This window comes from Ornithorhynchus anatinus, chromosome 4 (assembly GCF_004115215.2).
Source record: "Ornithorhynchus anatinus isolate Pmale09 chromosome 4, mOrnAna1.pri.v4, whole genome shotgun sequence".
Taxonomy (NCBI): domain Eukaryota; kingdom Metazoa; phylum Chordata; class Mammalia; order Monotremata; family Ornithorhynchidae; genus Ornithorhynchus; species Ornithorhynchus anatinus.
In genome coordinates this window covers 129,176,123-129,201,913 of record NC_041731.1, presented here as the reverse complement: position 1 = coordinate 129,201,913, position 25,791 = coordinate 129,176,123, and the positions used below count along the sequence as shown (strand labels likewise).

The 25,791-nt window shown below is 64.9% G+C and overlaps 1 protein-coding gene across 8 annotated transcripts in view; it reads right to left on the bottom strand.

The window, feature by feature from the left end:
- The window catches only part of TBC1D14 (TBC1 domain family member 14), a 105,539-nt gene that overhangs the window by 43,608 nt on the left and 36,140 nt on the right, over positions 1–25,791 (bottom strand). For all 8 annotated transcript variants that reach the window (XM_039911946.1, XM_029062375.2, XM_039911945.1 and 5 more), the window contains exon 2: positions 19,710–19,830. In XM_039911946.1, coding sequence (XP_039767880.1) covers positions 19,710–19,776 — 67 coding nt within the window. In that variant the 5' untranslated portion in view covers positions 19,777–19,830. The remainder of the gene's footprint in view (positions 1–19,709; positions 19,831–25,791) is intronic.

The following is a 25,791-nucleotide window of genomic DNA, read 5'->3' as shown; positions in this document are numbered from 1 at the left end:
GCTTCATCCCCATTTCACAGATGAGGCCACCGAGGCACAGGGAAGCCAAGTGACACGCCCTCAGTCGCTCAGCTGCCCAGTGGCGGGGGCGGCATTCGAACCCACGACCCCCGGCTCCCGAGCCCGGGCTCTTCCCACCGAGCCACGTCGGGGGTGTGGCCGGAAAAAGACCCCGTCGTTCCAGACGCCGGGATGAAAGCCGCTTCCAGCGGCAGCCTCCCCTCTCCGAGACCGCGGGGAAACTCAGCCTCGGCCTCGGATCACCTCCCCTGACCTCGCTCAGCCCAGCGGAACCCCGACCGATCCAATCCGCTCCGTCACCTCTAGCGGGGCGCTGCACTGAGCGCCCGGGAGAGTACGCCCGAAACCGACACGCTTTAGAACGAGCTCACGGTCTAAGGCTAATGCCGCCGGTCGGCCGCGTGACCGCGGGCACGTCGCTTCACTTCTCGGGACCTCGGTTCCCTCATCTGCCAAATGGGGATGAAGACCGTGAGCCTCACGCGGGACGACCCGATCACCCCGCGTCGCCCCCCAGCGCTTACGGCAGTGCTCTCCACGTCCTAAGCGCTTAACAAATACCGACATTACCATTATTATTATTATGATACATCAACGATAACGACACCTATCCCGGGCCCGGGAGACCGCACGCGGTTTTGGAAAAACCCGAGCGAAAAAACCCGGTCAAGAAGCGACCGACCAGCCCCGAAATGCTTCGGTACCGTGCTCCGAGACGGTGGGCCCCACGTGGGACGGGGACCGCGTCCCACCCGATCTGCCGGCATCCACTTCGGCGCTCAGCGCGGTGCCCGGCACCCGGTAGGCGCTTAACAGACACCCCGATGACTTGTTACCGCGGCGAAGTCCTTCCGCTGAAGGTTCTGCTAGAGAAGAGATACGGGAGCAAGTCTGACCAGCGGTTAGTCAGACGGGAACCCGCGGATTCCCAAAACGGTTTTTACCAAGGACTCGGTACGCCAGCCGGGGGAAGAACTCGGCTAGTGACGGATGACGGTCTTTAACGGGATGCGATTTTTAACGGCCGGTTTCCGCGCAACGGCGACGGTTTCCGAGAGGAACTTACAGGTGCGGAGAATAATAACGTCGGTCTCCGTTAAGCGCTTACTACGTGCACGGCACTGTTCTAAGCGCTGGGGGAGATACAGGGGAATCAGGTCGTCCCCCGTGAGGCTCACGGTCTTCGTCCCCAATTTACAGATGAGGGAACTGCGGCACGGAGAAGTGAGGCGACTCGCCCGCGGTCACAGAGCCGACGAGCGGCGGGGTCGGCATCCGAACCCGCGACCCCCGACTCCGAAGCCCAGGCTCGTTCCACCGAGCTACGCCGCCTCTCTGCCGTTGTCGTCAGTAGCCTTACCACGGAATCGTTGGTAAGCCACCGGTTTTTAGTTCCGATACTTTTCATCTAGGTTCCGAGTAGTCATTTCCTTCCAGAAGAGAAAAGGAGGAGGAAAAAAAAAAAAAAAATACACGACGTCGCTCTCGGATTCCCGAAAGGCAAGCGACGATATTTCCACGGTCGGTCCGCCCGTTGGGCAGGATTTCGAAACCGGAGGCTCCGGATGCGAAAGGATCACAGACACGCAGCGAGCAAGTCGTGATTCCACGGAAGACGACGGCACGTGATCAGAAGGCGCCTCACGCCGAGGACGCCGCCGGAAGGACTGTTACTGTTCTTCAGAAGATACGGAACAAAAGAGCTGCGTGTGTGTGTGCGCGCGTGTGTGCGTGTCTGTCCAGATCATGGGGTGGTCAAATTATTTTTTTAAAAAAAAACCAAAAATAATAATAATGTTGGTATCCGTTAAGCGCTTACTATGTGCAGAGCACCGCTCTAAGCGCTGGGGGAGACACAGGGTGATCGGGTCGTCCCACGTGGGGCTCGCAGTCTTAATCCCCATTTTCCAGATGAGGTGACTGAGGCCCAGAGAAGTGAAGTGACTCGCCCAAAGTCACACAGCTGACAAGGGGCGGAGCCGGGATTCGGAGCCACGATCTCTGACTCCCGAGCCCGGGCTCTTTCCACCGAGCCACGCTGCTTCTCAAGGGTAAAATTGCTTTGGAGCAAGCCGAGAGCCGAAACAAGAGCCACCAAAGGGGAGTACATCAGTAATTCCCAAATTAAAATCACTTTGGGCTAATTCTGTTGTATTTCGCTCTCCCAAGCCCTCAGTACAGTGCTCTGCACAGAAGCGCTCAGTTAATAAAAATAATAATAATAATAACGGTATTTGTTAACTGCTTACTATATGCTAGGCACTGTGCTAAGTGCTGGGGTAGGTACAAGATCGTAGGGTTGGACACGGCTCCTGTCCCCTGTGGGGCTCACGGCCTCAATCCCCATTTGACAGATGAGGGAACGGAGGCCCGGAGGGGAAAGGAAAAAAAAAAAAAGTCGGCATCTGTTGAGCGCTTACCGTGTGCCGGGCACCGTTCCGAGCGCCGGGGCAGATACAGCGTAATCGGGTCGTCCCACGTGAGGATGAGGTAACCGAGGCCCAGAGAAGCGAAGCGACTCGCTCAAGGTCACACAGCAGACGAGAGGCAGAGCCGGGATCAGAACCCATGACCTCCTGACTCCCAGGCCCGGGCTTCATCCACCGTGCCGTGCCGGCTGCCGTATCGTCGACCGATGGACGAACGTCAGGCCGAAAGAAACCGGGCATCGGAACGAGCTGAAGCGGGGGCTGGGCTACGACGACCACAAACCGAGTCGGTGGAAAAAACCCCCCAAAACCCGGAGAGACGCTAGGGCGCCGTGAGAAAGCGACAGAATTCCACCGGCGGGACAGAACCGACGACGACACGGGAGCGGGAGACGACGATGCCGACGACGGCACCCGTGAGGCTCCCGCTTACGCGCCGGACGCCGTGCGGAGCGCCGGGGTGGATCCAAGCGGATCGGGTCGGAGACGGGCCCCGTCCCACGCGGGGCTCACGGACCCGATCCCCGTTTTCCGGCCGAGGGGACCGAGGCCCGGAGAGAGGCCGCGACTCATCCCGGGTCACCCGGCCGGCGGCGGCGGGATCGGAACCCACGACCACCTGCCTCCCAGGCCCGGGCTCCAGCTACCCCGCCACGCCGCCTCTCCGGTCGATTCGGGTTTTAACGGACGTCCCCCTCGCGAAGTGCGTCGGCAGTTGAGTCCAGGGCGGGATTCCTTTTCCGTATTTTAACCGCGATTCTCGGGACAAGCAGCTCAACTCTCGACATCCTCCCCGGGGTAGGCTTGGGAGACGTCTCCGACTACTTCGTTCCCGCGTTCCCTACGCGCCGCGCCCGTTTAATCGAGCCAAGGGAAGGAAGGGCGGGCGGGACGCCCTCACGCCTGACCGCCCAAGGCGGACTGAAGTCATTTACGCTGATCCTTCCGGAGCGTGAGCCCTGACGTGGGACGGGGACCGCGTCCGAGCCAACTCGGATCTGCCCCAGTGCCTAGATCGGCGCCTGGTGGAAGCGCTTAACGAAAACAATAATGATGACGTCGGCGTCCGGTAAAAGCGCTCACTACGTGCGGAGCACCGTCCCGGGCGCCGGGGGGGGGGGGGGGTACGGGGTCATCGGGCCGTCCCACGTGAGGCTCGCGGCCTTCATCCCCATTCTCCGGACGAGGCGGCCGAGGCCCAGAGAAGCGAAGCGACTGGTCCGCGGTCCCCCGGCCGGCGGAGCCGGCATTCGAACCCACGACCTCCGACTCCCGAGCCCGGGCTCTTTCCACCCAGCCACGCCGCTTCTCAACACCGCGGGCTCTTTCCGCCGAGCCGCCCCGCTTCCAGGTGCCGTGTCGTCCCTCGACTCGGGAGCCGTCAAGCGGCAAGAAAGGACGACGACGAGACAACTGAACAACATTAATATCGGGGGTATCCGTTTAGCGCTTACTACTACGTCCCAGACCCCGTCCTGAGCGCTGGGGCGGATACCGGCAGAGCGGGCTGGGCGCAGTCCCCGTCCCACGTGGGGCTCGCCGTCTCGATCGCCATTTCCCAGAGGAGGTCACCGAGGCCCGGAGAAGCGAAGCGCCTTCGCCCGAGGTCGCCCAGCGGACGGGCGGCGGGGCCGGGGTTCGGACCCACGACCGCCCGACCCCCCCCCCGGGCCCGGGCCGGATCCGCTACGCCAGGCCGCTCACCTCAGGTCACTCAGGCGGGTCGGGGCCCTCCCCAAAACGGGACGACAAAAATCCCCGAAACGACCGACCGTTGAACGTTTAAAGTCCACGGCTCTTTAAAGGTTTCAACGAGGAAAAAAACGTTTCAACAACGTCCGCCTCGCGCCATCCGACGGAGCGGCGTGGCTCACCGGGAAGAGCCCGGGCTCGGCAGGGGCCACGGGTTCGAATCGCCGCTCCGCCGCCCGCGGGACCGCGGGCGAGTCGCTTCCCTTCTCGGGGCCTCGGTGACCTCATCTGTAAAAGGGGGACGGAGGCCGTGAGCCTCCCGTGGGCCGACCCGCCGACCCCGTGTCCGCCCCGGCGCTTTGGAACGGCGCTCCGCACGCGGTGAGCGCCTAACGGATCCCGACGGGACCGCCGTCATTACGAAGGTGAGCGGTGGGGCGCGGGGCGTCGAGGCCGCCTAATACGGAGACCTGGATCCCCAAACGTTTCGTTAGCGGCACTCAGTCTTCAAGTCCAAGTGAATCGACGGTATGTACGGAGAAGCGGCGCGGCGCGGCGGAAAGAGCCCGGGCTTGGGAGTCGGAGATCGCGGGTTCGAATCCCGGCTCCGCCGGCCTCGGGACCGCGGGCGAGTCGCTCCCCTCCTCGGTGCCTCGGTCCCCTCGTCTGTGAGACGGGGACGGAGACCGCGAGCCTCACGTGGGACGACCCGACGACCCCGCCACCCACCCCGGCGCTCGGGACGGTGCTCCGCACGTAGCAAGCGCTTAACGGGTGCCGAGGTTATTACTGAGCGCTTACCGTCGCAGAGCACCGTAGTCCGAGCGCTTACTAACGTCGGCATCCGTTGAGCGCTTCCTAGGTGCCGAGCGCCGTTCCGAGCGCCGGGGGAGACGCGGGGCGATCGGGTCGTCCCACGGGAGGCTCCGGGAAGCGACTCGCCCACGGTCACCCCGCTGACGGGCGGCGGAGTCGGCCTTCGAACCCACGACCTCTGACTCCCGGGCCCGGGATGGCCCTTTGATAGCAACGATAACGTTGGTATCTGTTGAGCGCTCACTACGCGCAGAGCACCGTTCTGAGCGCCGGGGGAGACGCGGGGTCATCGGGCCGTCCCACGTGAGGCTCGCGGTTGATCCCCGTCTTACAGACGAGGGAACCGAGGCCCAGAGAAGCGAAGCGACTCGCCCGCGGTCCCACGGCCGACGGAGCCGGGAGTCGAACCCGTGCCCTCCGACTCCCAAGCCCGGGCTCTTTCCAGGGAGCCACGCCGCTTCTCCAGTCCGGCGCTCTGCACGTCGTAAGCGCTCAATAAATACGATCGGATGAATGAATGAATGAATGAACGAATGAATGAATGAAGGGCAGGCGCTGGGGAGAGCGAAAGAGACCGACAGCACAGGCGCGTCCCCCGCCCGCAACGGGTTTACCGGCCAGGGCCGGGGGGAGACGTGAACAGAAACAAAGAAATGACAGACGTGGACGGAAGCGGCGCGGGGCCGGGGGGGGGGGGGGGGGGGGGCGAAGAGAGGGAGCGGGAGGGGAGGAGAGGAGGGCGCAGTCAGGGAGGGCCTCTTGGAGGAGGTGGGCGGTCGACGAGCCTTCGCACGGGGCGGCGACAGTCACCGGCAGATACGGAGAGGAGTTCTCTTTCGATAACTGGTAAGACACTGACCGACCCCTCCCAAAAAAGAGACGGGGGAGCACACCCGATTCTTTCCTTCTCCCCCTCTCCCATTTCCCGGAGAACGGGGCGGGGCGGCGCAGACCGCTTTAAAGCCCGTCTTTCTTCGGACGGCGAGACCGGCGCCGGGGCTTCGCGCTGCCACGGGCGGACGGGAACGTGGGCGAGGCGCACGGGGTCGGACGGTTTGAGCCGCCCGGGCCCCCCGCGGCCCCTCTACGGGGCCAGGCCGTCCGTCTCTGAGCGGCCCCGATCTCTGGGAACGCCTAAGGGCCTCCCCTCCGCCGGGCGGGAGACGAACGCTCCCCTCTTCCCCCGCCACGCTTACGGGATCCGAGACAAAGCCCCGAGCGGGGCGCGACGGAAGAGGTGATCCGACGCGGTATCCGCCGATAAAACCGTCCGAGAGGCGGGTCGGTTTCGGGACGGTCGCCGGCCGGGGGACGGCTCCCCCCGGACCCACGGGGCGGGCGTTGAGACCCGCCGAGAAAGAAGACGGGGGGGGGGGGGGGGGGGGGCGCGCATTCGATCCTCTCCCTCCCCCTCCCGTTTCCCGGAGGATGGGGCGGGGAAGCGCAGACCGCTTAATGCCACCCCGTTTTCCTCCCGACGGCGGAACCGGCGTGGCCGGGGCTCCGCGTCGCCACGGTCGTCGCCCCGGGCGTCGCGGGACGGGGCCGGGACCGCCCGGATCGCGGCACGGGGCGCGACGCCCGCCGTCCGGACGGTCCGTCCTCCGAGCCCGGGGATCTCGCAAAGATCCGCGCCGCGGCGGGCTTCTCCCCCGCCGCCCGGTCGGGGCGAGGTCCGCCCGGCCTCCGGGAGGGGCCCGGGCCGGCGCTCCCGAGAGGGGAGACCGGGTCCGGCCCCCTCCCGGGTCCCAGCTGCCCGCAACGCCGACGGCGCGGAGCGGGGCGCCGCCCGATCCAACGGCCTCCGGTTTAAAGGAGGGCCCGCCGCTCCCCTCCGCCCCGACGAGGGCGGGTCTCCCCCGGGGGGCTCCGTCCCCCCCTCGGCGGAAGGGGCGGGCGGCACCGGGCCCGTGCCGCGTCCGGCGTCCGCTCACCATGAAAGCCGCGGGCGGTCAGCGGGGGCCCGGCGGACACCCCGTCGCCGCCCGGCCCGGCGGCCGGCCCGCTCCGACGCGCCGCACGGACGTCGGCGGGGGGGGCGGGAGGGGCGGGCGGGAAGGGAGGAGGGGGCGGCCGTCGCGGGTCCCGCCCTCCGGCTCCTCTCCCCCCACCCCCCGGAGGGCGGGCCGCCGGCGGCCGGAGCCGGCCGGACTAGTCGTCCGCGGACGCGGAACCCGTCCCTCGGTCCGGCCCCGAGGGGAGGGGCCGGGAACAAAGGAGCGGCGGGACGCCTCCCCGCGATCCGATCGGCGGCGGAGCTCCGGGGAAGCCGGCTCCCCCGCCCCCCCCCGCCCCCCCCCCGGCGAGTAAGACGGTCGACGCGGGCCGGCGACGCGGAATCGGAAGGGCGGCTCTTCGAAGCGGGCGCGACCCTCTCCCTCTAATCCCCCAAGCGACCCCGCGGAGCCGGCCCCGGGGGAGGGAGCGTGGCTTCCGTTTTGTCCCGGGACGTTATTGGCCGACCGCGCCGACGCCCCGCTCTCGGCCGACCTCGGGGACGACGGGGATCGCCGCGGAGGCTCCGGCTTCGCCGTCTCCCCGCGCCCGGGAGCGACGTCGGCTCTCCGGAACGATCGGGGACTCCGTCACGCTCTCGCGACCGATCCCGTCGGCTACCCCCGCCCCCCCCCCCCCCCGCCCGGCCCCGCGAGGTCTCGGTGCGGGAGGGAGGGAGGGAGGGAGGGAGGGGGAACGGGAATCTCCTCCCCGTTTCTTCGGGGCGGGGGGAGAGATCGGGCCCCGAGGGGCCGAGCCATCCGACCGGGGGTCACGCGGCAGGCGGACGGCGGGGCCGGGCCGGGGACCCGGGGGTCCGCGCTCACGGGGGGTGGGGGGGGGGGGCCGCGGTCCGGCCGGGGGACCCCGGGTTCCCGCGGGGGCTCCGGCGGGGAATCGGGCCGGCTCCTCGGGCGACGGGGGTCCGCCCGGACGGAGCGGGGCGGCGTGGCCCGGTGGCCAGGGCCCGGGAGTCGGAGGGGCGTGGGTTCCCATCCCGGCTCCGCCGCTCGCCGGCTGCGGGACTCCGGGCGAGTCGCCTAACTTCCCCGGGCCTCGGTGACCTCATCTGGGAAACGGGGATGAAGACCGTGAGCCCCACGGGGGACGATCCGATGACCTCGTATCCCCCCGCCCCGCGCTCGGGACGTCAGGTCGTCCCACGTGAGGCTCGCGGTCTCGATCCCCATTTTACAGACGAGGTCGCCGAGGCGCCGAGGAGTGAAGCGGCTCGCCCACGGTCGCACGGCTGACAGGTGGCGGAGCCGGGATTCGAACCCGTGGCCTCCGACTCCCGAGCCCGGGCCCCTTCCGCCGAGCCGCGCCGCTTCTCCGTCAAGCGCCGCCTCCCGTAAAACGTTTTTGCTTCTATTTCCGCCCGGCCGCTGAGGCCAACACAACACCGCGGGCAGATTACCATCCAGATGATTATTTTGGGGGGGACAGGAAAATGAAAATACGCATCGATCTTTCTTAAGCTAAAGAAGGCCAAGACGGCTACCGGGAGATAAAGGAAGCTCTAATCAGACCACCAAGGCGAAGCGTTTCGGAGCCCCGGTCCCGTGGGTGTAGTCCGGGATCTCCCGAGCCTCGGAAATCTACGGTATCTACCGAGCGCTCACCGTGTGCGCGACGCGGCGTCGAGCGCTTCGAGAGTACAATACGATGGAGTTGGCAGACGTGTTCCCTGCCCGTGACGAGCGTACGGTCTGAGGGGGAAACGCGGAACCGCCGGAGGGTTAAGCCCACCTCATCCTCTCCCGCCTGATAACGATTAACGATATCATCCGTTAAACGCTTACTAGGCGCCGGGCGCCGTACCGCGCGCCGGGGCGGACGCGGGCAAATGGGGTCGGACACGGTCCCCGTCCCGCGTGGGGCTCGCGGCCTCGATCCCCGTTTCACGGGTGAGGCGACCGAGGCCCAGAGGCGTCTTTCGGGCCGCGGGCCCGTCGTCGGGCGGGGACGGTTGCCCGACTGTCCGTTCCGAGCGGCCACGCGGCGCGGCGCTCCGCACGCGGCGAGCACTCGAGAGGTACGCCCGGACGGACGGAGCGATGCGACGCGCCCAGGGTCACGCGACCGACGGACACGGGGTGAAGTCGGCATTGGAACCCACGACCTCCCGACTCGCGGGCCCGGGTTCTCTCCACGCCGTCTCCCCTTTCCCCCCAGATACCGGGCATCCTCCCCACCCCCCGCCCCGCCTCCTTGGCTTCAGGGAGGAGGGGGGCCGGCCTTCCGGTGGGATTACGGAGAAGCGGCGCGGCTCAGTGGAGAGAGCCCCGGCTGGGGAGTGGGAGGTCGCGGCTTCGAATCCCGGCTCCGCCGTGCGACCGCGGGCGAGTCGCTTGGCTTCTCTGGGCCTCGGTCCCCTCACCTGTAAAACGGGGATGGGGACCGTGAGCCCCGCGGGGGCCGGCCCGACGACCCCGCGTCTCCCCCGGCGCGCGGAACGGCGCCCCGCACAGAGTAAGCGCTTAACGGATACCAACCTCATCACCGTCGGGAGAGCGGGGCAGCCCGGGGGGCCTTCGAGGCTCCGGCCAGGCCTGGGTCCCGAAAGGCCGTTCCCGGCCTCGCCGGTCTCGGGCGCCCCCGATCCGACATCGTGACGCCGTTCTGACCCCGGCCAGTGTCTGGACGGCCCGGACGGCCCGGGACGACGGAAGCGCCGGGAGGCGGCCCGGCCCGGGCGGGAGGAGCAGAGGGGATCCCGGTTCTGATCCCGGCTCCGCCACCCGCCTGCCGCGTGACCCCGGGCGGGTCGCTTCGCTTCCCTCCGCCTCGGTTCCCTCCTCCGCAGAGCGGGGCTGGAGACCGTGAGCCCCGCCCGGGCCGGGGACCTCGGGCCGACTCCGTCGGCTCGTATCCGCCCCGGCGCTCGGGACGTAGCGAGCGCCCAACGGAGGCCGTCGCCATCGGTGCCGCTAACGGGGACCGTGTCCGACCCGATCGGCTGGCGTCTACCCCGGTGTCCGTTAATGACGACATAATATCGTGAGAGGCGGCGCGGCGCGGCGGAGGGAGCCCGGGCTCTCGAGTCCGGGGTCGTGGGTTCGAATCCCGCCCCCGCCACGCGTCGGCCGCGTGACCGTGGCCGAGTCACTTCACCTCTCTGTCCCTCAGTTACCTCACCTGGAAGACGGGGATGAAGACCGTGAGCCCCGCGCGGGACAGCCCGATCGACCCGTATCCGCCCCAGCGCTCGGAACGGTGCCCTGCGCACGGTGAGCGCTTCACAAATACCAACATTCATAATGACGTTTCAGAGTCTGGGACCCCGTTAGCTGACTTCCCCCGGCCTCTCCGTCCGGGTTTAGTACCCGGCGGCACACCTGACCGCGGCGAAGAGGTCGGGGGACATCTGAAACCAAAACCGCGCCTCCCAACACCCGGAACTGTAGTCGCGCGAAGGGAGGAGAAAGGAGCCGCCGTCTGACCCGGAGAGGGGCCTCACCGCGAGCTAAAAGCCTTAAAAGGCAAGGGACGCCGCGACTGAGACGCGGATAAATATACGCATACGTGTCGCGTACGGTAAAGCGGTTCTCAGAGGAAAAAAACCCCTACGAAACACCACCCACCGACCGACCGACCGACAACAGAAAAACCCTCTCTCACGTTTAGACGGATCTCGTCACTGAGTTTTGATTTTTTACAACCGCTATTTCAACCACTTCCGGCGCAGGGGTTTCCTCTGTGACCGTCCCGCGGCTCGAAAAGCAATAAAAAGGCCCCCCGGAAGCAGCACGAAGAATCGGCGGTGGCACCGGAGGAGCGGCCCGGCCCAGCGGGTAGAGCCCGGGCCTGGGGGTCGGACGGCCGCGGGTTCTCATCCCGGCTCCGCCGCCTGTCTGCTCCTCCGTGACCTCGGCCGCGCCGCTTAACGTCCCCGAGCCTCGGCGACCTCACCTGTAAAACGGGGTTTGAGACCGCGAGCCCCGCGTGGGACAACCCGATGACCTCGTATCTACCCCGGCGGGCTCGGAACGGTGCTCGGCACACGGTAGGCGCTTACCGGATTCCATCGTCGTCGTCGTCGTCATCGGTATCATCATCAAAATGGGGATTAAGACCGCGAGCCCCACGTGGGACGGGGACAGTAGCCAACCTGATTATCTCGCATCTACCCCGGCGCTCAGAACGGTGGCTGACGCGTGGTAAGCGCTCCACAAACACCATAAAAATAAAAACAGCAGAGCGTCCCGCGCACTTGGAGTGTCCGATAAATATCGACGACAGATAACTATTTCTGACACTCCCCCGCCCCCCCCCCCCCCCAGATCTTCTTAAAGGTCGGAGAGGGAGGAGAGGGGGCAGATACCCCGAACGGACACGCGAGAACCCGTCAGGCTTTCGTCAGGAAGTTTTGGACTACTAGACGGTCGCCGACCGCCGGCCGGCCGACGAGAAGCGGCGGCGTAGGCGGGAATCTCCCCTCCGGTCTCCGCGCCGGGAAGGTCTCCGGCTTCGATCGAGACCGCTCGGGCCGGCGAGGAGGGGAAAGCTGAGGTCCGGAAGCGGCCGCGTCCCACCGGGATCCCACTCGGCCCGATCCTCGAAGAGCCGGCCGGCCCCGGGGGCCGCCGCCGCCGCCGTCCCGGCGCCGCCGTCCGCGCTGCGCCCCGGCCGGCGCGCCCCGCGGCCGGCCGGACGACGTCGGGCGGGCCGCGGAATGGGGCTCGGCCTTTCCCGCTTAAGCCCTCTTCCTCCCATCCTTTCCTCCCACGACTCCCACCGTGATCCGTCCACTCTAAGCGCTCAGTACAGTGCTCCGCCCGGAGTAAGCGCTCAATAAATACCACTGAATGAGTGAACGTTCTCCTGCATTGTCTATGCACTTGAATCTATTCCTTCGGGGCACTAGATATCTGCACAACCCTCAGCCCCACAGCATATATACGCACACACGTAGATATGAGGGAAATTGATGATAATCTATGGTTACATCATTATATAGTCTATATAATTCTATATTACCCTATAACGATAAGGGAAGCAGCGAAGCGGCACGGCTCAGTGGAAAGAGCCCGGGTTCGGGAGTCGGAGGCCACGGGTTCGGGTGTCGGCCCCGCCGCCTGTCAGCCGCGTGACATCTGGAAAAAGATCACGGGATTAAGACCGTGAGCCTCACGTGGGGCGACCTGATTCCCCCGTACCACGGTCTTAATCCCCATTTTCCAGATGAGGTCACCGAGGCACGGAGAAGCGAAGCGACTCGCCCCCGCTCACGCGGCCGACAGGCGGCCGAGCCGGGTGAAGCGACTCGCCCGAGGTCACGGGGCGGAGAAGGGGCGGCGCCGGGATTAGAACCCACCGTCCTCTGACTCCCGAGCCCGCGCCGCTTCTCATTCACGTTCACGGCAGCGCTCGCTCGTTGAGAGTGACGTCGACCTCTCCCTCTAGACCGTAAGCTTTCTTTCCATGCTGTCCGGGAAGCGCTGACTAGGCTCCAGGCTCCGTACCGAACGCTGGAGTAGGCGCCGGATCACCTGCTCCTCCCCCCTCTCCCTTCCCCTCCCCTCGGCACCGTGCTCGTCCGCTCGACCGCATGCGTTTTCATCACCCTAATTATTCTGTTGACGAGACGTTACATCGGCTCGATTCTGTTCGGTCGCCATCGTTCTTCCGAGACGTCCTTCCCCTCGACTCTATCCGTCGCCATCGTCCTCGTCCGTCCGTCTCCCCCGACGGGACCGTGAGCCCGTCGGACGGCGGGGACCGTCTCCGTCTGTTGCCGACTTGTTCGTCCCGAGCGCTCAGCCCGGTGCTCTGCACGCAGTAAGCGCTCGACAGATACTGCTGAATGAGTGAAAGGTTGGACACGATCCCTGTCCCACACGGGGCTCACAGTCGCCATCCCTCTTTTACCGTCGAGGGAACAGAGGCCCAGAGAAGTGAAGTGACCTGCCAGAGGTCACGCAGCAGACAAGTGGCGGGAGCCGGGACGAGAACCGGATCGGACCGTGGGCCCGTCCGGCGGGCGGGGATCGCCTCTATCTGTTGCCGAACGGTCCGCCCCAGGCGCTTAGTACGGTGCTCCGCACAGAGGGAGCGCTCGCTCGATAAATACCATCGAAGGAACGAACCCGGGCCCTTCCGCCTCCCCGGCCCAGGCTCGCTCCGCTAGGCCTCGTCGCGGCTCGGTGTGGGCGGGGAACGGCGGCTCGGTGGCAAGGGCCCGGGCTCGGGAGTCGCCGGTCGTGGGTTCGATTCCCGGCTCCGCCGCGTGGCGGCCGTGTGACCGTGGGCGAGTCGCTTCACTTCTCCGGGCCTCAGTCACCTCATCTGTCAAATGGGGACGAAGACCGACCGGGGGCCTCTCGCGGAACGACCCGACGACCCCGCACCTCCCCCAGCGCTCAGAACGGTGCTCCGCGCAGGGCGGGCGCTTAACGGACACCGACGTTATGACGATATCTAGCGATTCTCCCGAGGGCTCGGTACGGCGCTCTGCACAGGGTGAGGGCTCAACAGTTGCCATCGGTCGTCAGGAGCGACGGCGGGCTTCGGGGCCTCTCCCGGAAACCTTCTCCCGCCTCGGCTTCACCGACCCCGCGCTCTCCGGCCACTCGGTCTCCTCCCCCGCCTCCCACCCCCGAACCGTGGGGGGGGTCTCTCGGGGCTCGGTTCGGGATCCCCTTCCGGTCCCCATCCGCTCCCGCTCCCTCGGAGAACCCATTCGCCCCCCCCCACGGCTCCGACGACGCAGACGACCGCCACGTCTCCGTCCCCGGCCCCGGCCGCTCAACCCCTCGGCGGTCTCCCGTCTCCTCTGGCCCTCGGGGCTTCTCCGCTCGGACGTCCTCCCGTCGCCTCGGGCGTGACGGCCCCCGACCGGAACGCCTATCTCTTCCCCGCCCGATCCTTTCCCCCAACGACCTTCCCATCGCCGGGGACGGGACCGCCGCCCCGTCTCCCCAGCCCGTCGTCCTCGACTCCTCGTCCGACCCGCCGCTGAATCCCGTGGGCGCGACCTTCCCCCGGTGGCTGGAACCCGCCCTCTCCTCTCCATCCCCGCCGCTCCCGTGTTAATCCAGGCGGTCCTCCCATCCCGCCGCCCTCCTCCTCCTCCAAACTCAACTCCTCTGCGCCTGTTACCTCACCTGTAAAACGGGGATTAAGACCGTGAGCCCCACGGGGGACGACCCGATTCCCCTGTGTCTACCCCAGCGCTTAGAACGGTGCTCGGCACATAGTGAGCGCTTAACAGATACCAACGTTACCATCACTATTATTATTATGGGTTCTAATCCCGGCTCCGCCGCTTGCCGGCTGTGTGACCTCGGCAAGTCCGGGCCCGTTGCCTCATCTGTAAAATGGGGGCGGAGACCGTGAGCCCCACGTGGGGCCACCCGATGACCCCGTATCTACCCCAGCGCTCGGAACAGTTCTTCGGCACACGGTGAGCGCTTGACGGACGCCGACGTTATCAAGATTATTACGAATCTGCTGCTCGCGATGTCTTTCCCTCCAGCCAGGGGCGGAAGATCACTGGGCTCAGTACCTGGGAGGGTACGATACGACAGGATTCCAGAAAGGACTACAGCGGTAATGGGTAAGATGGGAACAGACAACGTTTAATAACGATGATGATACCGACCACGGTGTCTGTTAAGCACTTACAGTACGCCAACCACCGTGTCCAACCCAACCCAGCGCTTAGAGGGACGCTCGGGCAGACACCACAGACCGCGAGCCCGTCGTCGGGTAGGGATCGTCTCTGTTGTCGAATCGTGCTCTCCGAGCGCTTAGTACGGTGCCCTGCGCACAGTAAGCGCTCGATAAATACGGCCGAACGAAGGAACGAACGGGGCCCGCACGGGGCTCGCCGTCTCAGTAGCAGAGAAAACCGGGGATCGAATCCCCGCTTGGCAGACGAGGAAACCGAGGCACGGAGAAGTGAAGCGACTTGCCCGAGGCCACCCGGCAGACAAGCGGAGGGGACAGGATGAGACTCCCAGGCCCAGGCTCTCTCCACCAGGCCACGCGGCACCTCGCGGACACCGTGCCTGGGTCGGCTCGTCTGTCGAGCGGGGACGAAGACCGTGAGCCCCCCGCGGGACGACCCGATGGCCTCGTATCTCCCCCCCCGGCGCTCAGGACGGTGCTCGGCGCACGGTAAGCGCTTAACAAACACCCTCGTCGTCATGATCATCGTTCCCCTTTCATAACTGACGTCGCTCATCACCCCGCTTCAAGATGTTACGAGATACCGACCCAGAACACGTTTCGGGCATCGTCGAGTAGGCGTAAAAAGCGATTTAAAGAGATAGTTTATATTTACGGGGACGACCGATCGCCGACAGAAATCGCCAGAGTCATCGTGCGCGGTGGGAGACGCAACCACGGTATTCTACGACCGCTCCCTTCCCTCCCCCACGAGAGACAGGCTAGGGTGGAAAAAGGAGGAGGAGGAGGAGGAGGAGGACGACGCAAAAAACACGAGCAACCGGGTCACGGGAGGATTGAGTAATCGGCCCCGGTCCTATTTCATTCCTTTATTATTCACGCTTCAGCACGAAGACGGTCCGACTAGATCGTCGGGAGAAAGAGCCTTAAAAAGTCAAGGCCGCCAGGAACCGGACGAGGCGGACCCCACGTGAAATGCCGTCTGAGAACCCTTGAGAAGCGGCCCGGGGCTCTGGCCGACCTCTCCTGCCTCAAAAGCGCCGGGTCCAAGGGCGCGCTCGGTTCCGATCCGAGGCGATTCTGGCGAAGCGCGAGAGGGAGGCCTCCGGCAGGGCACGGGCGCCCCTCCGCGACGGCTTCTCCGGCGGCCGGCCGTCTCGGTGACGGCGCCGGCAGCCCGTCGAGCGCTCCCTACGCGCCCGGGCCCCGTTCCGAGCGCCGGGGTGGGCGCCGGCTGATCGGTTGGACACGGTCCCTGTCCCACCCGGGGGCCACCGTCTTCCCCCCCCCTTTTCCAGATGAGGTCACCGGGGCCCGGAGGAGTGAAGCGGCCCGCCCCGGGTCACCGGCGGACGAGCGGCGGGGCCGGGATCGGAACCCACGGCCTCCTGACTCCCGGGCCCGGGCTCCAGCCACCGCGCCGTGCCGCTCTCTCCCCCGCTCTACCCTCGCCCCTCTCCCGCCGCGACCCAGCCCGCGCTCCCCGCCCTCTTCCCCGCCACCGCGGTCGTCGGCGTTTACCGAGTGCTCCCCGGAGGCGGAGCCCTCTCGCAGGCGCTCCGACGGCGCCCCAGGTCCAAAGTTTGGCAGGCGCCTTTCCCCGTCCCCAAGGAGCTCACTCGGCTTCTCGCCCACCAACCCCCGGGTGGGCCTGCCCGTCGTCTCTCACCGGAGAAGCGGCGCGGCGCGGCGGAGAGAGCCCGGGCTCGGGAGCCGGGGGTCGCGGGTTCTGATCCCGGCTCGGCCCCTCGTCGGCTGCGTGACCGTGGGCGAGTCACTTCACTTCACCTCTGGGGGCGAAGACCGTGAGCCTCAGGAGGGACAGCCTCATCACCCCGTATAATAATAACGCTAACGTCGGCATCCGTTAAGCGCCTACTATGCGCGGAGCGCCGCTCTACGCGCCGGGGGAGATGCGGGGTCAGCGGGTCGTCCCCCGTGAGGCTCCCGGTCTTCGCCCCCGTTTGACAGATGAGGTCACTGAGGCACAGAGAAGTGAAGTGACTTGACCGTACCTACCCCAGCGCACAGGACAGTGCTCCGCACAGAGTAAGCGCTCGATAAATGCTAGCGAATGAACGAATGAGAGCGGGGCCCCCTGGGAGAGACGCGTCCGGGGCGTCGCCACGGGTCGGAAACGGCTCGACCACGAGACCGGGTGACCGCCGGCTGCTTTTTCCAAGTCCCGGCGACTCTGCAGTTCGATCTCTGTGGAGGAACAGCGTGGCTCGGTGGAAGGAGTCAGAGGTCGTGGGTCCGTATCCCGGCCCCGCCGCCTGCCAGCTGTGTGACCGTGGGCGAGTCGCTTCGCTCCTCTGTGCCTCAGCGACCTCACCTGTACCACGGGGATCGAGACCGTGAGCCCCGCGCGGGACGACCCGACGACCCCGTATCTCCCCCGGCGCTTAGAACGGTGCCCCGCACGTAGTAAGCGCTTAACAGATGCCGACACCGTCATCACCTTCTTCCGAATCAACGTCCGGCTCCCCCTGTAGATTTCCAGCTCCTCGAGGGCAGGGATCCCAACTACCCACTCCGCTAGACTGTCTTTCCCCAAGCGCTTCGGGCGGTGCTCAATAAACATCATCGGCCGGGTCGCAGGCGCAACCTGGACGAGAGCTCGTGGTGCACTGCCTAGGGCCCGGGCCTGGGAGGCGGGAGGTCACGGGTTCTAATCCCGGCTCCGCCGCCTGTCCGCCGTGTGGCCTTAGGCGAGTCATTTCGCTTCCCTAGATCTCGGTGACCTCATCTGGAAAATGGGGCCGGAGACCGTGAGCCCCACGTGGGGCGGGTGGCGCGTCCGACCCGACCTGCCGGTATCCACCTCGGCGCTCAGTACGGTGCTTGGCACACAGCGAGCGTTTAACGAATGCCATGATTGTCATTATTAATATCCATTCCATCATATTTACTGCACGCTTACTGTACTGAGCGCCCGGGAAGTACTATTAGAGAAGCAGCGTGGCTCGGTGGAACGAGCCCGGGCTTGGGAGCCGGAGGTCACGGGTTCTGATCCCCGCTCCGCCCACCGCTCGCCAGCTGTGTGACTCGGGGCAAGTCACCTCACTCCTCTGTGCCTCGGTTCCCTCGTCTGTCAGATGGGGATTAAAACCGTGAGTCCCACGCGGGACCACCCGATGACCTCGTATCCCCCCGGCGCTTAGCGCACAGTAAGCGCTTACCACATACCGCCATTACTATCATCACGATCACCTCCCCGGTCGGGGACGGGGCGGGGAGAAGAAAACAGAGCGGAAGCGGCCCGGCCTCGCGGTCAGAGGTCCTGGGCTCTGATTCCACCTCCGCCACTAGTCCGCTGGGTGATCCCGGGCGGGTCGTCTGCGCCTCGGTTCCCTCGTTAGCAAGACGGGCATTTTAAATCCCCCCCCCCCCCGGCCATTCCAGACCGCGAGCACCACGGGGGACAGGAACTACGCCCCACCCGATCGTCACGGAGACCCTCCAGAGCTCGGGGGACTGCCTGGAACGCGCGGCTTAACGAGCGCGAAAGAGAGGGGAGAAAACTCCCACGAGAGAAGGGGGAGGATCCGGAGATGAGATGGAAAGGGGACCCCCCCCCCCCCCGACCTCCACCGACAACTTGATTCATTCAGAATTCATTCAATCGTCCAGCCCTTACTGCGTGCAGAGCACTGTGCTCAGCGCTCGGGAGAGGACACTATACCGACAAACGGGCACGTGCCCGCCCACGACGAGCTCACCGCCTAGAGGGCTAAAATAGCACCCATCTGTATCGCCGAGAGGGAGGAGAGGGGTTCGAGCGAGAACCGCGAGCCCATTCAGCGCGGCTCAGTGGAAAGAGCTCGGGCGTCAGAGGGGGTGGGTTCTAATCCCGGCTCCGCCACTTGTCGGCTGGGTGACTGTGGGCAAGTTACTTCGCTTCTCTGGCCCTCAGTGACCTCATCTGGAAAACGGAGATGAAGACTGTGAGTCCCACCCGGGACGACCCGATGACCTCGCGCTTCTCTCCCCGCCCCGCCCCGGTGCTTAGAACGGTGCTGGGCACATAGTAAGCGCTTAACGGATGCCACCGTTCTTCATTATCGTTAAAAGCCGAAGGGACGAGCCCCTCGGTGTCGCGGTAGCGGGATTTGGTTGAAGGCCTCTGAGGCGGACGCTTGGGCGGTTTCCCCCTCGGAACGCCTCACATTCACTTCACAAGTCGGATTTCCTTTCCGAGTTCAGTGAGAGCCCCAACCTGAAAGCAGTGTGGGTTAGCGGCCAGAGCTCGATGCCAAAGAGTCAGCTGTCATCTTCCCTGACGTTAAAATAAATTGCGGGTAATAATGACGACGCTATTAAGCGCTTTACTACGTGCCAGGCGCCGTACTAAGCGCCGGGGTGGATACAAGCAAAAGGGGTTGGACAGAGTCCCCGTCCCACATCGCAATAATAACGTTGGTATCGGTCAAGCGCCTCCTATGTGCAGAGCGCCGGGGGAGATACGGGGCGATCGGGTCGTCCCACGTGAGGCTCCCAGTCTTCGTCCCCGTTTTACAGATGAGGGGACTGAGGCCCAGAGAGTCGAGCGGCCTGCCCAAGGTCACACGGCAGACAAGCGGCGGGGCCGGGATTAGAACCCGGGTCCCTCTGACTCCCAGACCGCTGCTCGATCCACCACGCCGGGCTGCCTTCCCCGGCCCCGCAGGGGCCGACCCTCCGGCCGCTCGGCTCTCGCCGCGTCCCGCGTTTTCATTTCAGGAGGGACCCGGGCCGGGGTCGACAGCGGGGACGAAGTGAAAAAGCGACCCAGACGTCACATCGCCGGGTAGATCAGGGACCAAAATCTACATTTCAGACATCCAGAGTCGAGAACCGGGTGCTCTTCCCGATCCTTTAACGACAAAGAAAATGAACCGATTCCAAAGCAGCGCCCCGCCCCTTACACATCGTGCCTTAAACGGGGTTGAGAACCTGCACCGAAAAGAGGTGAGAAACCAGTCTGCCAACAAAAAAGATTTTTTTTTTTTTTTTTTTTACCCCGCCTGCACTATTATTCGTATAGTTCGAACGTAAAACTCTTTCCTCATCTCCAAGCTCCCGCGGAACAGGTCCGGACGCGTCTCACCAGACACCCTAAATAACAACCGCGTATGTAAATACCTTTTGTATTTTCTTCGAATCTTTCTGAGAATTCTCTCGGAGGGGGACTTTTCCGAACAACTTCCATCCCAAGTCATTCTGTCTGTCAAGTCTTGCATTTTGTTTTCTAGCAAACAAATTCCTAGAGAAAACGAAAAGGTGAGTCAATTCTTGGGTCTCTCTCCCCTCCCCGCTTCGCTTTCTACGGCACGCAGATCCAATCGTTTCCTTCCCCAAGAAGAATAATAATAATAACGTTGGGATTGGTTAAGCGCTTACTATGTGCAGAGCGCTGTTCTAAGCGCTGAGGTAGATAAGGGGGTCATCGGGTTGTCCCGCGTGAGGCTCCCAGGCTTCATCCCCATTTTACAGATGAGGTCACCGAGGCCCAGAGAAGCGAAGTGACTCGCCCACAGTCCCACAGCTGACGAGTGGCGGAGGCGGCTTTCGAACCCATGACCTCCGACTCCCAAGCCCGGGCTCTTTCCACCGAGCCACGCTGCTTCTCTCAGAGGAGGAGGGCGGACTCGTCGAAAGGAGCAAGGACTCTCAGAAGGAGCGAGGGTGGGCAAAGGGTTCTCGTCAACCGCGAGAGAGACCGGAGGAAAAGCAGGCCTTGTAAATTCGATCTTACACATTATGATTTTACGTGAACGTAGGTCTCGCCGCCCCCAGACCGAGCTCCCGCCGGGGACGGGAAGGGGAAGCGGCGCGGCTCGGTGGAAAGAGCCCGGGCTCTGGAGTCAGAGGTCACGGGTTCGACTCCCGGCTCCGCCGCCTGTCGGCCGTGTGACCGTGGGCGAGTCGCTTCGCTTCTCTGGGCCTCAGTGACCTCAACTGGAAAATGGGGATCCACCGTGAGCCTCGCGTGGGACGACCCCGTGACCCCGTGTCTCCCCCAGCGCTTAGAACGGTGCTCCGCGCATAGTAAGCGCTTAACGAATACCAACATCGTCACGTGTCTGCCAACCTGGTCGTACCGGACTCTCCGAGGGTTTAGCACGGTGCCCTGCACGCAGTAAGCGCTCGATAAATACGACCCAGCGGGCGGGTTGGTCGGGAACGGTCCCCGTCGCCCCACGGGGCTCACGGTCTTCGACCCCCGTTTTCCGGACGAGGTCGCCGAGACCCGGAGAAGCGAAAGACTTGCCCAGGGTCACCCGGCAGAGCGGCGGCGGGGCCGGGATGAGAAGCCACGACCTCCTGAGCCCGGGGCCCGCGCCCGATCCGCTCCGCCGGGCTGCTTCCGATCATTCTAGGAACGGATTACGGATCCCGCCGGCTTCCCCGCTTCCATCCGCTGAGGGCGTTTTCGTCCCGCCCGGTCTCCCGGGGCCGGCGATGACCTCGCCCGTTTCGCGTCTACCTTCGGGCTGCGACGAGGCCGCTCTTTTCATCAAACCCATCCTCCGCCGGAAGGCGCCTCGTGCTCATTCATTCAATCCTATCTATTGGGCGCTCACTACGCGCGGAGCACCGGACCGAGCGCTCGGAACGGAGGGTCCGGCGACAGAGAGAGACCGGCCCGGCCCACCGGCGGGCTCACGGTCTAATCGGGGGGAGACGGACGGACAGAAACAAGACAACTTCATCGCGATAAATAGAACCAAGGGGACGGACACCTCATTCACAAAATGAATGGGGTAATAAATAATCTATACGGATGAGCCCGGTGCCGAGGGGAGGGGGAGGAGCAGAGGGAAAGGGGGCTCAGCTGAGGGGAGGTGAAGGGGGGGGCGGAGGGAAAAGGGGAAGCTCGGTCCGCGAAGGCCTCTTATATCCCCAGAAACGCGTTCGCCCAGCGAAACGTGCCTTGGTGAAGTCGGCGCTAGACGGCAGAGTCTCTGCCGGCAGCTACCGCTCAAAAAAAAAAAAAATAATCAATCGCATTTGAGCGCTTACTGTGTGCGGAGCACTGTACTAAGCACTGGGGGGGGGGGGGGGGGGGGAGAGATCACGATGTAATGGCGTTGGTGGACGTGTCCCCGCCCACAAGTCTGGAGAAACTATAGTTCAGCTCTGAGGGAAGCAGCGCGGCTCGGTGGAAAGACGCCGGGCTTGGGGGTCCGAGATCACGGGCTCGAATCCCGGCTCTGCCGCCTGTCGGCTGTGGGACCGCGGGCGAGTCACTTCACTTCTCCGGGCCTCAGCGACCTCGCCTGTAAAATGGGGGTGAAGACCGTGAGCCCCACCTGGGACAACCTGATCACCTCGTATCTCCCCCAGCGCTTACCACGGTGCTCTGCGCATAGGAAGCGCTTAACAGAGGCCAACGTCATCATTTTCATTATAAAAAGATTCACTTCCAAACGACGGGCTCTTTCTCTACCGGACAGAACCGAGAACGAGAACTTCCTGAGGCCACAAAGGGTTTAACCTGGCTTCGCCACCCTGAATCGATCCATCGCACGCACCGAGCGCTCACCGCGCGCGCAGTACCGTTCTAAGCGCTCCCGACCGTCTCCGTCCCGACCCGCTCGTATCTGACCCCGCCGCTCAGTCCGGTGCCGGGCACAGAGTAAACGCTTAACGGATACCATTCTTATTCTCCTTATTCATTCGTTCTTTCGCTCGGACCTATTGAGCGCTCGCCGGGCGCAGAGCACTGGACGAAGCGCTCGGAAAGTACAATCCGCCAACGGGTAGTGACGATCCCCACCCGACGAGGGGCTGGCGGTCTAGAAGCGGGAAGGCAGACGACGGAACAAGAAGACCGGCGTCGACAGCGGCAAAATAAGTCGATAGAATCGTAGATATAGCCGCATCGTTAATGAGATAGATGGAATAATAAACACGTACATAGATACACAAGCGCCGGGGGGAAGGGGGTGGAGCAGAGGGAGGGAGACGGGGAGACGGGGAGGCGGGGCAGAGGGAAAGGGGGGCTCGGCGTGGGAAGGCCTCCCGGAGGAGGTGAGCTCTCAGTAGGGCTCGGAAGGGGGAAGGGAGCGAGTTTGGCGGATGTGAGGAGGGAGGGCCTTCCGGGACGGCGGGAGGACGCGGGCCGGGGGTCGAGGGCGAGAACCAAGTTAAAAATCAACCCGGGTGCCACATCGACAGGTAGACGGGGGCAGAGCCGCCGGGGGGGGGGGGGGGGGGAGGGTCCCGGAGCTTCCGATTCGCGTGCCGATCGACCCGCACCCCGACCGGGGGCGCCGGCCCCCCCCGCCCGATTAACCGGGCCCCCCGTTCGCCCTCGAGGCGGCTCGACCGGTCTGGGCTCCACCTGAGCTCGCCCTCGAGACCCCGAGCTCGCGGTGGGCCGGGAACGGGCTCTCTTGTCCTCTCCCGAGCGCTCAGTACAGCGCTCCGCACGTAGTAAGCGCTCATTAAATACAACTGATGAATCGGGGGGCGTGGGGGGGGGGGGGGGCCGCGGCCCTGAACCGGAAGCTCGGGAGCGGACGGTATACCAGAGTTGGCAGCCACGTACAGTCCGGAGGGGATGGGTTCGAGGGGACGGGATTTCCGACTACTCATTCCATTTTCAAGTCACGGGCTGGGGTCTTCACTGAGAAAATCACAATAACGTCACGTCTCGGCGCCTGCGACGCCTCAGGCGCGGCACGACGTGCTGGGGCACGTACAGTATAATCACGGTATTCATTAACCGCTTACCACGTGCCGGGCGCTCTACTAAGAGCTGGGGAGGGGGGCAGCAGTAGAGAAGCGGCGTGGCTCGGTGGAAAGCCGTTAGCGAGGAAGAGACCTCATCCTCACATTCCGCCGTTTCCTCTGTCATCGATTTTCACGCCCGTCCTCGTTTAGCCCGTAGACTCCTCCTCGCGGGCAGGGATCGAGAAGCAGCGCGGCCCCGGGGGAAGAGCCCGGGCTCGGGAGTCGGAGGTCGTGAGTTCTAGTCCCGGCTCCGCCACTGGTCGGCTGTGTGACTGCGGGCAAGTCGCTCGACTTCCCTGTGCCTCAGTCCCCTCGTCTGTAAAACGGGGACTGTGAGCCCCGCGTGGAACACCCTGATGACCCTGCGTCTACCCCAGCGCTTAAAACAGGGCTCGGCACACAGTAAGCGCTTAACGAATACCACCGTTATTTACCGTGTTTAACAACCGCACTGCTCCCGCCCGAGCGCTCGGCGCCGGGCTCTCCGTGCCGTTCCACGCTTAGATCCCAGGATTCTCAATACCGCCGCCGGACGGGGGGGCGTGACCGGAAAACGGAAGGCAAGGGGGAACCGTGTGAACTCTTGGGGGCCGGGAGGGGGGAGAGAGAAGAGAAGAGCAGACGACTCTCCTATCAGGCCGGATCCCGATTCCGTCCTAAACGCCCTCTCGAGCTGTGCGCAACTAAGACGTTTCGGAAACGGCCACCCGTCCGGAGGCGGGGGGGAGACGCCGGCTTAGGACGGCGGGCGGTCCGGTTGCCGGGCCCTAGCCGGCCACGGACACGCACTCCCCCCGCACACGGAAACGCACACGGTGTCGGTATCTGTTGAGCGCTTCCTAGGTGCGGAGCGCTGTCCCGAGCCCCGGGGGAGATACAGGGTCGTCGGGTTGCCCCACGGGAGGCTCGCCGTCTGGATGCCCATTTTACAGATGAGGTCGCTGAGGCCCAGAGAAGTGAAGTGACTCGCCCACAGTCACCCAGCTGACGAGTGGCAGGGCCCGGAGCCGAACCCATGACCTCTGACTCCAGAGCCCGGGCTCTTCCCGCTGAGCCGCGCCGCTTCTCGCCGCGGAGGCGTGCGGAAGGAAGGGAGGCGTCTAGTCTGCAAGGGATGTCCTCCTCCCAGCGCCCAGCTTCCCTTCCGGCGGCTGAGCGGGTCGAGGGCCCGGCGGGAAAGCAGCCACGCGGGTCCGGGCTCCGGTGCCGACCCCCGGGCCCCGGGGGGGAGGGAGGCGGGCCCCGATCGACCTCCCCGGGGGTCGGCGGGAGGCAGAGTGAGCGGCGGACACGTCGCGGGCTCCCGCCTCCGCCCGGCTTCCTCCGTCGGGAGAGGGAGACCGAAAGGGTCCCCGCCGTCCGCCCCCTGCGCGACGGGTGACCATCCCGGAGAGGGGGAGAGGGGGAGGATGCGTTTCCCGGCGAGCTCCGAGCTCTTCGGCATTCGGCTCGGGGCATTCGACTCACCTCGGGACGCCGTCCTCCGCCGAGGGAGCCCAACTAGCGGGCCGTCGAACCGTTCGGCCCTATCAGTCGCGGGCCCGGTGGGACTGGGGTCCCTAACCAACTACTCGGTGAATTGGTCTGTGGGGTGGGAAGAGACAGAGACAGAGAGCACGAGGGAGACGGAGAGCGAGAGAGACGGAGAGCGAGACTGCGAGAGACAGAAAGCGAGAGAGACAGAGAGCAAGTGACAGAGAATGAGGCAGAGGCCGAGAGAGACAGAGAACGAGACAGAGCGGGCCCACGAGGGAGGGAGAGAGAGCACAAGGGAAACAGAGAGGGAGCGTGAGGAAGAGACGGAGACAGAGACGGACAGAGAGAGACAGAGACGGCGCACGACAGAGAGAACACGAGGGAGACAGAGAGAGCAAGAGGGAGACAGAGATAAAGAGACAGAGAGAGACACAGAGACACAGAGTTGGAGTAGGGGGCTAGTCCGACGGAAGCAGCAGCAGCCCGGCTCAGTGAATAGAGCAGGGGCCTGGGAGAAAGACCTGGATTCTAAGCCCAGCTCTGCCACTCGATGATAATTTTGGCATCTGTGAAGCGTTTACTACGCGCCAAGCACTGTTCTAAGCGCCGGGCAGACACGAGGTCATCGGGTTGTCCCACGGGGGGCTCGCGGTCTTCATCCCCGTTTTCCAGATGAGGGAACTGAGGCCCAGAGAAGTTGAGCGGCTCGCCCGAAGTCACGCGGCTGGTAAGCGGCGGAGCCGCGATTAGAACCGGCTCCCAAGCCCGGCCTCCTTCCACCGAGCCGCGCCGTCCGCTGCGTGACCTTGGACAAGTCACTATTCCCTTCTCTGGGCCTCGGTCCCCTCATCTGGAAAACGGGGATCAAGACCGCGAGCCCCACGTGGGACGGGGTCCGTGTCCAACCCGATTTGCTCGGGTCCACCCCGGGGTCGAGCACGGTCGCCGCCTGGCACGTTGGCGAGCGCCTAACGAACACCACTGTTAGGGACAGCCGGTTAACCTAAAC